Raw genomic sequence first — 12536 nt, 5'->3', positions numbered from 1 at the left:
TATTTTTTATATAAAATAGTTTTTATTGTATTAAAGTGCCAAAACACAAAAAAGTGATATAAATGAGGTATTGCTGTAATCGTACTGACCAGAACAATAAAACTGCTTTATCAGTTTTACCACACATGGAACGGTAGAAACGCCCCCCCCAAATAAATTTATGAATTGCTGGTTTTTGTTCATTCTTCCTCCCAAAAATTGGAATAAAAAGAGATCAAAAAATGTCATGTGCCTGAAAATGGTACCAATAAAAACGTCAACTCGTCCCGCAAAGAACAAGACCTCACATGTCTCTGTGGGCCAAAATATGTAAAAATTATAGCTATCAAAATATGTTAATGCAAAAACTATTTTTTGCAATAAAAAACATCTTTTAGTGTGTGACAGCAGCAAAACATAAAAACCCGCTATAAAGCCTCTTTCACACGTGCTGATATTTCCGGTACCGGAGATGTCAGTGTCCGTGTGTAATACTTGCGGCACACACATGCCACACGTGTGCCGCAAGTATTACACACATGGACACTGACATCTCCGGTACCGGAAATATCAGCAGGCTCCAGGGAAGGACAGGCTCCAGGGAAGAAGCATTACAGTAAGCGCTGTTCCCCGGCGCCAGGTGCTGAACACGCCTCTCATCATTCGTCCCTGTTTGTGCCGATTGCCAGCAGAGCAGGGGAGAATGATGAGAGCCGTGTTCAGCACCTGGCGCCAGGGAATGGCGCTTACTATAACGCTTCTTACCCTGCGCCGATACGTGTCACATGGATACATCCATGTGTGTTATGCGTATGCACGTGTGCTGGATGTTTTGTGGCCCGTGCTGACATTAAAAAAAGGACATGTCAGTGTCTTTGCCCACGGACACATGGTCCGTGAGGAAACACACTGACGTGCACAAAATCCATTCACTTGAATAGGCAAATGGAACTCCGTTCCTCCCGAGTCTTTCCACATGGCTGCCTAATAGTATAAAATTCTGTGACACACCCATGGTGTCAATATGATCACTGCACCCCTACATGAAATAATTGAGAGATGCAATTCGTTAAATGGGGTGTCTTATGGGGGGTTCTGCTGTTTTGGCACCTCATGGGCTCTCCCAGTGGGTCATGGCACCTGCAAACCATAACAGTAAAATCTGGCGCTCCTTCCCCTCTGAGCTCTGCCATGCGCCCAAACAGTGGTTTGCCCCCACATATGGGGTATCAGTGTACTCAGGACAAATTGCACAATAACTCTTGGTGTCCAATGTCTTCTGTTACCCTTGGGAAAATAAAAAATTGGGGGCGAAAAGATCATTTTTTGAGGAAAAAATATGATTTTTTATTTTTACGGCGAGACCGCTAAGTCTTCTGGGTAATTTCGCAATGCATCGCCAGGAATGGAAGATGGCGGCAGGCGCGAGCGGCTCGGCGGAGTACGGAGGGTGAGTGTAGCAGGTTTTTTGTTTTTTTATTATTTTTAACATTACATTTTTTTACTATTGATGCCGCATAGGCAGCATCTATAGTAAAAAGTTGGGGACACACAGGGTTAATAGCAGTGGTTACGGAGTGCGTTACCCGCGGCATAACGCGGCCCGTTACCGCCGGCATTAACCCTGTGTGAGCGGTGACTGGAGGGGAGTATGCGGGCGACAGGCATTGACTGCGGGGAGGAAGGAGCGGACATTTTCTTCCGGACTGTGCCCGTCACTGATTGGTCGTGGCTGTTTTGCCGCGACCAATCAACGACTTCGATTTCCATGACAGACAGAGGCTGCGACCAATGAATATCTGTGACAGAAAGAAGGAAAGACAGACAGACAGATGGAAGTGACTCTTAGAGAATTATATAGTAGATAAAGGTACAGTGGTCAGAATTGTAAAAATTGTCCTGGTCATGTGCAAACCACCCTCGGAGGTAAAGGGGTTAATATTTAAATGCCGTCTCAAAGTTTTTTGGGACTTTATGGGAAGCACAATGTGCAAAATACCTAAAGAATAAATAAAGAGGTAACAATGAAAGAATTGATGCCACTGTCAATCCGGTTTTCTGTTACAAGCCCTGACCCAGTAATGCTCACAGAATGGGGAATGCCTGTGTAATAATAATAATGTGGATCATCACTGGTTTGGCTGCTCACCCTTTGCTTACCATCTGCCCCTCATTACCACGTGACTCCCCCTCTCCGCCGGCGCAGACACTGAACCGCTGTACCGGCGTCTGGTGCCGGCCCAGGGAGGCTTCCACAGTCCCGCCCAAGCCACGAGAACTTAGAAACGCCCACTTATTTAATTATCCAATAGTAGCGTTCGCATGCAGTCTCCCACGCCCATTATGTAGATGAGGGCGGCTTCCGGGCAGAGGTGGACACTGAGCAGTTATAGAGTGCGGTGTCCGTGCCGGGTACAGACGTGTCACGGTTGTCGCTCCTGTGCCGCGCTTCTATCGGCCACTCATTGTTGGCTCTGGGGGTTCCTGACCGCGCCCCGTGCTGTCTGTGGGTGACCGCTCAGAGGATGGAGAATCAGCCGGAGTCCGGGGACAGCAAAGTAGGTGACCGTGGGGACGAGGGTGGAACGGGACGTGCGGAACTCGTGTGCTGCGGGGCTGTGAGAGCCACCGGTGTGTGGAGGCTGCGGGGTCCGCGGTACTGGCCGGCACGTGATGGTGTGCGGAGCGCGGGGTGGCCGGTATCGTGCGGGTACTGTCCGGGGGACCGATCCGGCAGGTCCGCTCCGGTCACTGCTCGGAGGGAGAGCGCTGTGTGCACCGGCTGTGTATGGGGGGGCTGCCGTCCGGTCCGGGTCCGCAGGGCGATGTGCAGCGGACAGCAGTGATTACCGCTCCGGGGGCCTCACATTCTGCCGTTTCTGAACTTCTTACCAACAGGTGTAAAATCTTCTTATAAAACCTCTTCACAATCTGGTGCCATGATGGCCAGAAACACACAAAACCCCAAACCCTACAGACCAGTCTGTGACTGCAGCGCATTAAGGGCATGTGCACACGATGCAGATTTGACTGGAATTTTCTGTGCAGATTCTGAATCTCTTAACAGAAAACGCAGGTCGGAATCTGCTCCTTAGGGTCAGGTATCGCTGGTGCTGGCGGTGCGGCGTGGGACAGAATGGGCAGCAAGTCCCCACTGCAATGTGTGACCTGGGCCCTATCTTGTGACCTGTCTGAATGTTTTGGTTTTTTTTTTGTTTTTTCTGTCTGTTAAACTGTCACTTTTTTAAGGCTCATGGCACGCTGTATGTGTGTATTTTTTATATATATGTGTATATATATATATTATTATTATTATTATTATTATTATTATTATTATTATTATTATTATTATTATTTATATATTTTTTTTTTTTCTGTGTGGCCTGTGGAATTGATCTCGTGACTATGGCCAATTTCTCATGATCCCTATTACTGTAGGATGTATTATCTGGAGGGTGCACGCTGGCTGCCCACACTGGGATGTATAATCGGGAGGGTGCACACTGGCTGGCCACATTGTGATGTATAATCTGGAGGGTGCACGCTGGCTGCCCACACTGGGATGTATAATCTGGAGGGTGCACGCTGGCTGCCCACACTGGGATGTATAATCTGGAGGGCGCACGCTGGCTGCCCACACTGGGATGTATAATCTGGAGGGTGCACGCTGGCTGCCCACACTGGGATGTATAATCTGGAGGGTGCACGCTGGCTGCCCACATTGTGATGTATGATCGGGAGGGCGCACGCTGGCTGCCCACACTGGGGTGTATAATCTGGAGGGCGCACGCTGGCTGCCCACATTGTGATGTATAATCTGGAGGGTGCACGCTGGCTGCCCACACTGGGATGTATAATTGGGAGGGTGCACACTGGCTGGCCACATTGTGATGTATAATCTGGAGGGTGCACGCTGGCTGCCCACACTGGGGTGTATAATCGGGAGGGCGCACGCCGGCTGCCCACACTGGGGTGTATAATCGGGAGGGCGCACGCCGGCCACACTGGCATGGTCCTCAGTTATTTGTGCTGTTGCTTTGATGGTCCTGTGATTATACTTATTTTTCGCTCTCGGGCAGCCTCACCCATACATCTAGTATTAGTAATGGCCACTTTGCACCATCATAATCAGTCTGCAGCAAAAATAGGCGTCTCCTGGTCCCAGCAGCATCTCAGCCATCAATTATACAAAACCAGTTCATGTCCAGTTTGCTGCCTCACTGCTGTGGGAGCCGTGTCTTGTCTCTGGAGAGCTCCGCCGTCTTCTCTGCACTTGGCTCTTGTCTAGGACTGTATTTTGGGTCACTAACCTGGCACCCTAGGACCGCACCTCAGCCTCCCGGATTTATAATAGTTTCAGATTCACCTGCTTTATTTTACTGGTACTAATCTATTAAAAGGCTTCCCACCAGGGGTCTTATTCAGGGTCCATGTGTGCAGAGCTGCTGTGTACAACAAAATAAAAATATAGCTGTAGTGGTTTTTTTTTTTTTTTTCTTACAAATTTGAACCTGAAAATCCATTCCAGTAAGCACACGGGATTTTTTTTTTTTTTTTGCATGCCCCACCAGACAGTTGCACAAATCTGCCTCATGTGAATATATCCTAAAGAACCCATTTACTGCATTGGAGAAATCACATCCGGTAACCCCCAATCCGGTCGCACGACAGTTGCAACGTGTGGCAAAGCGTCGCTAATGTTAGTCAATGGAGTAAAAACGCATCCTGCAAGCAATTTTTTGCAGGATGCATTTTTTTCTCCTAAACGACGCATTGCGACGTGCAGTGCACGACGCTAGTGTGAAAGAAGCCTAAGACACACATAGGGTAATGAAATGGAGAACTAGACAAGCGGGTATAAAGGCAGTGATGAGAACCAATGTGTCATCTGCAATAGAGCGCTCCTGCATCCTGCCACCGACATGTAGCGCTACACTTGCATACATGCCGCTCTGCCTGTTGCCTCCTGCAGGTTCTGCTTACGTGGGTATTTGGGCCCGCTGCCATACCCGGTAGTCACCGCAGTGTGAAGTCTGAATGATGCACCCACAGGGCAGGCGGGCTGCAGACCTGTCCCTGCTCCTTGTTTCCCCTGCTCCTTCTATCTTTTATGCAGGACAATCAGAAAGCCATCTCTGCACATGAGAATATTGATGGATAACAGGGCACCAGGTAGAGCGACTATTCCAAGTGCGTAATCCCTTCTCAGTGTCATTCCTGAGGGTGCTTTAAAGCCAATTGGAGTGTAAAGGTTACCTCTACCTATAATGGGTCACTGTCGGCCTACCGCACCCATTCCATTATCTCCTCAGACCTTTTGTGGTAAAGGATGCCATCCTGATGGTTAACCGTAGATTTATTGGAGGATCTTTTGAAATTTCTACCATCCATACATGCCAGTAACCACAGCCCTGCACACATGTTTCCCGGCATCTGTTATTCCATTCATTTATCACAGAAGGGACAGTTTAAAGAACAAACTTCTAGTGATATCACTTATCTTTCAGGTTTATGGATTTTATTGCTTTCCCAGAAAATTTGAGACTTGTTGAGTAGCAGGGCTGTGGAGTCAGTAAGCCAAACCCCTACTCCTCAACGTCCACGACTCCTGACGCTCCAGCACTGATCACCACTGAGCATGTGCATAAAGTGCAGCACAGATTCATCTCAACTAACAGCCAAGATCCTTAAAGGGAACCTGTCACCCCGTTTTTTCAGATTGAACTATAAATACTGTTAAATAGGGCCTGCGCTGTGCGTTACTATAGTGTATGTAGTGTACCCTGATTCCCCATGTATGCTGAGAAATACATTACCAAAGTCGCCGTTTTCGCCTGTCAATCAGGCTGGTCAGGTCGGGTGGGCGTGTTCACAGCGCTCTTTTCTTCCCCAGCTTTCCGTTGGTGGCGTAGTGGTGTGCGCATGTCCAAGGTCCGAATTCCCTGTGCCCACGTGAAGACACAGCGCGCGATCTGCGCTGTCATCCCTTTCATCTGTGGGGGCGGCCATCTTCCTGGGGCTGCGCGTGCAGATGGAGTGCTCTGCTGCACGGGGCTTCAGGAAAATGGCCGCGGGATGCCGCGCGTGCGCAGAAGAGATCGCGGAGGCCATTTTCCCAAAGCCGAGATGCAAACTCGCCTAGCGCTAGCGGATTGCGCTAACGCAATGTGATATAAAGGAGTCGCGTTAAACGTCCCCGCTCTCGCAGATCTCCGATCTGCGAGAGCGGGGAACGGACCGCGGGTGCGCCACGGACGCTGCAAGCAGCGTCCGCGGCGCGCCACAAAACACCGGCACATCGCTAGCGCGTGCCGAAAATGGCACGCGCTAGTGATGCGCGTCCCCATTGCTGTTAATGGGCGCGCTAACGGACGCGTTGCACGGCGTTAATTTCGCCATGCAACGCCGTCCCATTAACGCAATGGGAACCTAGCCTTAGATTAGGAACAGAACAGACATTTATAGGACATTTCAGAACTTTCCCAAATTCTTATGAAAACATTTACAGCTCATCCTGCATTGTCCTACTGTACCCAATTTATTATACTTGGAGTCAGTCAATTTTATACCAACTCCACAGCCATGATAAGTACAGAACCAAACTTCTCATTGTGTACTCTTGGCATGGCCAAGACTTCAGTGCACCATTATGCCTCCTCAATTGCAAATTGTGGCCCTCCCTTCCCAGAGCAAGCAACATCTAAGTACTGCTGGGGTGAGTGCACCCACGTGTGTTCTCCTCCATGTCACCTTTCTTCTGATGCCGCTCGCTGTACTAATACACCCAGAAGCGCAGTGGATGGCAGAAGGAACGGTATGGGGAGGAGACTGCATGTGGCACACACCATCTGGCATTCAGACAGTGCTCTCTTTTGGGAAGCGCAAACTGTCAATCAGAAGTGGAGGAAATGCCCCCAATATACAAGTCAGGGGGTGTAACAGTCACGGACGTCTCCTCACCACATACCAGTAACGGGTATACCGGGTACAGTGATGGTATTAGAGGTTAATTCCATTACAACACTGCGTAGGCCACCTGAATTGCATTTTGGGCATGACTGACGCCCTTTAAGGCCGGTGTCACACTTGTGAGTCTCTCGCATCAATACCCAGCACTGGCGCTTGAAACCGGAGTGTGCGGCTGCATGTATTTCTATGTAGCCCAAAGCTACAGTCCTTAGTGGCGGGTATTGATGCGAGAGACTCGAGCGAGTTTCTTTCATTGAACTCGCAAGTGTGACTCCGGCCTAACTCTGACTCGCCTAAGCATCAGAGAAAAACACTTAAATTCCAAAAAAAAAAGCAAAAAACCCTCAGAGAAGCACTCCAGTGACGGGTGGCATATTGCTGTCTTTTCCCGGCTCCAGCATCGTTCTTCTGTCACATCACCGCTCTCCTGCTTACACTGCGCTCTGTGATTTGAAAGTGGTTTCTACAGGGCCGACTCCAGGTTTCCTAGGGCCCCGGGCGAAAGTTTGTGGCCCCCCCTTAACACAAACCACGATTCATGATGCACGTAGTATATAACACAGGCACCCCACGTAGTATATAGCACAGCCACATAGTACATAACACAGGCAGGCCACGTAGTATATAGCACAGCCAGCCATGTAGTATATAGTCTACAAGTCCCAGCATCACTCAGATGCCATACTGTAGGTCTGTGTAGTGTAGGACTAAAAGTCCCAGGCTGCCGCGCTGGACCTGGTTGGTGGACCGTGTTGCGACGATCTGTGATCTCAAAGCATGACAAGCTCGTCCTCACTCTCACCCGGAAGTGACGACCGCCGGCCAGATGTGACTCCCCATGGTGAGTATTCCTGCAGCTGCGCAGTGTCAGTCCCCAGAGAGCTCTGTGTGCTGCCTCCTGCTGCCGGGGATGCCATCTCCAGCTCTGCCTCCGAGTCCTGGCTGGGCGATGACTGTAGTCACACAGCACACTAGCACAGGGATGTAGTCCGGCCTCAGGGACCCCCCAGGACCGCATGATGCGCATCCGTGACAATCAGTGTTGTACTTTAATTGGCCCCTCTGTCTTGCCAGGGCCCCGGCACTTGCCCGGGTGCTGACGCCGGCCCTGGGTTTCTACAATGTAAGCCTATGGAGCACCAGTACAGGGTCTATATACTTGCATTGTACAATCGCCTCCATAGCTTATGCACAAGATTGAAGAGTTTTGGACCATTGCTCCCTGCAGATATTAAATTTTATCAATATTTCTGGGATGCCTTTGTGTGCTCGGTCATCTTCAGGTTACTGTTTGCATCTTGATAAGAGTTGAGTGGTTGTCCACGTCTGATATTGATAACCTCTTTAGAAGGGAAAGATCATCAATGTTGGATCATGGATATCCCGGTGTCACTGTCATCATCGGTTATCTGCTGCAGCCGTGCACGGAGGCTGAGTCACTAACTAGTGCAGCCGTGCATGGCCTCCGTGAGCTGCCGTACTAGCTCTGACAGGTGCCGTGTGTAATGAGAGAATCTACTGTTGAAGCATTTCTTCTAGGGACCATTTTTCTCTGTACATGTCTTCTGATGGGTAAAAAAAAAACTAAGACAAAAACCTTCTGTCTCTGAATAAAGCTGAAGACATGCAGAGGAAACAGAGGCCCCACATACACCTGTTTTTCAGCTTTATTTTAGATCTCCGAAAGGTCAAACCATAATACAGCTATTTAAATGAGTCCTAATTTTATAGCTGTCCATCTCTTTGATATTCACTTCAGTAGAAGCTGAGCTGCAGCACCCAAGGCCGGCCGCTGCTGTGTATGAAGCCAAGCTGTTCTGGTGTTCTACGTTGTGTACATCCGGCTGCTAATAGCTGATCGGCCGGCGTGTCCCCACCAGTCGGATGCTGAGCACTTATTCCAAGTCCTCATTATCACAGTTCTGGATAACTTATCACATGAAGAATGGGAGCCAGACAGTATTTGGCAGTGGCCACTAAAGGTACCGTCACATTTAGCGACGCTGCAGCGATCTAGACAACGATGCGGATCGCTGCAGCGTCACTGTTTGGTCGCTGGAGAGCTGTCACACAGACAGCTCCCCAGCGACCAACGATCCCGAAGTCCCCGGGTAACCAGGGTAAACATCGGGTTACTAAGTGCAGGGCCGCGCTTAGTAACCCGATGTTTACCCTGGTTACCAGTGTAAATGTAAAAAAACAAACACTACATACTTACATGCCGGTGTCTGTCCCTCGCCTTCAGCTTCCCGCACTGACTGAGTGCCGGCTGTAAAGTACAGCGGTGACGTCACCGCTGTGCTCTGCTTTACGGCCGGCCGGCGCTGACACTGGGGGACGCAGGAAAGCTGACGCCGGGGAACGTGACAGGAATGTAAGTATGTAGTGTTTTTTTTTTTTTTTTTTTACTTTTACAATGGTAACCAGGTCTCTTTCCTCTAATATTGTCACTTGTTTTTCTTGAAGCAAATTGGAATATCCTGGAAGTCTAAATTTGCAGTGATTTGGAGCTTTAGTTTTCTGTTATGAGGCAACTGCACCATGTATGTGTCCCCCTGTGAAACTCGCCCATTTCAGTGATGGTATTTTCCTTTTTGTTAGCTATCAAGTGTGTGAGTAATGAGTACACGAACATGCTCACCGGTTGACTTCTTCTGGCGTCACGTGGCCCTAGTTGTGACCTACCAAATTGTGTGGTGCAGAGATCATTTCTTGAATTCTCTCATTGTGGGTCTGTGATTTATCTCACTATCCATATTTGGCCAGTATTTCACATCAGTATATCAAATACAAAATTGGTGCATTGGCTTCTATTATACTTCTGATTTGTTCGTCACCTGGCTTTGGCTTACACATACTGATGTAAAATGCTGAACTTGTGACCATAGCCAAAGACAGAGGCTAGGTAACCTTTTTCTGAGTCCTAAAAAAGTTGTCCAGGCTTGTGGCTAAAGTCTGCAGTCTGTCTGTGGGATTTGCAGGTCACACTGCATTGGGTGAGTGTTACTATGCTCATCATTACATGCTTGCGGATGCTAACAACGTAGGGGAAATATAAATAAAAATACTGTCTTACTCAAGCTTGAGACATATCATAGTTAAGGTTGAAGGAAGACTATAAGTCCATCTAGTTCAACCCATAGCCTAACCTAACATGCCCTAACATGTTGATCCAGAGGAAGGTAAAAAAAAACCATGTGGCAAAGAGTGAGCGCCACATTGGGGAAAAAAATTCCTTCCCGTCTCCACATACGGCAATCAGACTAGTTCCCTGGATCAACGCCCTATCAAGGAATCTAGTATATATACCCTGTAACATTATACTTTTCCAGAAAGGTATCCAGTCCCCTCTTAAATTTAAGTAATAAATCACTCATTACAACATCATACGGCAGAGAGTTCCATAGTCTCACTGCTCTTACAGTAAAGAACCCGCGTCTTGTTATAATGCTTAAACCTTTTTTCCTCCAAACACAGAGGATGCCCCCTTGTCCCTGTTTCAGGTCTATGATTAAAAAGATCATCAGAAAGGTCTTTGTACTGTCCCCTCATATATTTATACATTAAAATGAGATCACCCCTTAGTCTTCGTTTTTCCAAACTAAATAGCCCCAAGTGTAATAACCTATCTTGGTATTGCAGACCCCCCAGTCTTCTAATAACCTTGGTCGCTCTTCTCTGCACCCGCTCCAGTTCAGCTATGTCTTTCTTATACACCGGAGACCAGAACTGTGCACAGTATTCTAAGTGTGGTCGAACTAGTGACTTGTATAGAGGTAAAATGATGATCTCCTCATGAGCATCTATGCCTCTTTTAATGCATCCCATTATTTTATTTGCCTTTGTAGCAGCTGCCTGACACTGGCCACTAAATGTGAGTTTGTCATCCACCCATACACCCAGGTCTTTTTCATTGACTATTTTGCCCAGAGTTTTAGAATTAAGCACATAATTATACATGTTGTTACTTCTACCCAAGTGCATGACCTTACATTTATCCCCATTAAAGCTCATTTGCCATTTATCAGCCCAAGCTTCTAGTTTACATAAATCATCCTGTAATATAAAATTGTCCTCCTCTGCATTGATTACCCTGCAGAGTTTAGTGTCATCTGCAAATATTGAAATTCTACTCTGAATGCCCTCTACAAGTTCATTAATAAATGTTAAAAAGAAGAGGGCCCAATACTGACCCCTGTGGTACCCCACTGCTAACGGCGACCCAGTCAGTGTGCTCCATTAATAACCACCCTTTGTTTCCTATCCCTGAGACAGCTCTCAACCCACTTACACATATTTTCCCCTATCCCCATTATTCTCATTTTATGTATCAACCTTTTGTGTGGCACCGTATCAAAAGCTTTTGAAAAGTCCATATACACTACATTTACTGGGTTCCCTTGGTCCAGTCCGGAACTTACCTCTTCATAGAAACTGATCAAATTAGTCTGACATATATGGGGAGAACACGCTATTAGTTTTAAAGAGATCTTACAGATAAGTTATAATAAAGTGCTGCCTGGAATTTAATTTAAAGGGACTGTCAGCATATGACTGTTCAAACCCAGTACAGGTTCTCTGTTCTTCACGGTGGGGCCAATGATTTATATATGCCCCTTCACACCTGCTTATTTTCAATTGCTGACGGGTGAATTAAGTATTGAACATGTCACCATTTTTCTAAGTGAATATATTTCTAAAGGTGCTCTTGACTTGAAATTCTCATGCAAACCATAAATTGTATAATATTGAGACATGACACAGGGAGAAAGTATTGAACACCTGATGCCACAGAGATGCAAAAAAGCCTTTGAAAGTCGTGTCACAAGCTGAAATCTATCAGTAATTAGAAAGCAATTCTGCCACTTAGTGAAAAATATCAGCTGGTTCAATGGTTGGTCTATAATATCCATTACCAAGGTGCCACACAAACTTCTCATGATGGGTAAAACCAGTGAGCTGCCTCAACCTTTGCAAAACCTACTGATGGCATTGACAGGAGAATTTCTAAACTACCGTATATACTCGAGTATAAGCTGAGATTTTCAGCCCAAATTTTTGGGCTGAAAGTGCCCCTCTCGGCTTTTACTCATGTCACGGTGGGGGGCAGGGTCGGCGGGTGAGGGGGAGAGGGCGCTGAGGCATACTCGCCTAGTCCCGGCGATCCTGGCGCTCCCCCTGCCGTCCCACGGTCTTCGGGTGCTGCAGCTCTTCCCCTCTTCAGCGGTCACGTGGGACCGCTCATTAGAAAAATGAATATGGACTCCACTCCCATAGGGGTGGAGCCACATATTCATTTCTCTAATCAGCGGTAACGGTGACCGCTGATAGAGGAAGAGGCTGCGGCACCGAAGACCAGCTGTCCGGAGAAGGAGCGGGATGCCGGGAGCAGGTAAGTATCGCATATTCACCTATCCCCGTTCCACACGCCGGGTGTCGCTCCATCTTCCCGGCGTCTCTCCGCTCTGACTGTGCAGGTCAGAGGGCGCGATGACGCATATAGTGTGCGCGGCGCCCTCTGCCTGATCAGTCCGTGCAGAGAGACGCCGGGAGCTGCAAGCAAGAGAGGCGAGTATGGCATATTTTTA

The 12536-nt window shown here is 48.0% G+C and overlaps 1 protein-coding gene across 2 annotated transcripts in view; it reads left to right on the top strand.

Moving 5' to 3' along the window:
- The first annotated feature begins 2374 nt into the window (after positions 1 to 2374).
- TRIM36 (tripartite motif containing 36) overlaps positions 2375 to 12536 on the top strand; it is a 61755-nt gene continuing 51593 nt past the window's right edge. Inside the window, exon 1 of one of the 2 annotated variants that reach the window (XM_069753026.1) lies at positions 2375 to 2537. In XM_069753026.1, coding sequence (XP_069609127.1) covers positions 2505 to 2537 — 33 coding nt within the window. In that variant the 5' untranslated portion in view covers positions 2375 to 2504. The remainder of the gene's footprint in view (positions 2538 to 12536) is intronic. The other variant, XM_069753017.1, reaches the window with a different exon arrangement.

Source organism: Ranitomeya imitator, chromosome 1, assembly GCF_032444005.1.
Source record: "Ranitomeya imitator isolate aRanImi1 chromosome 1, aRanImi1.pri, whole genome shotgun sequence".
Taxonomy (NCBI): domain Eukaryota; kingdom Metazoa; phylum Chordata; class Amphibia; order Anura; family Dendrobatidae; genus Ranitomeya; species Ranitomeya imitator.
This window is presented reverse-complemented; position numbering and strand designations above follow the sequence as displayed.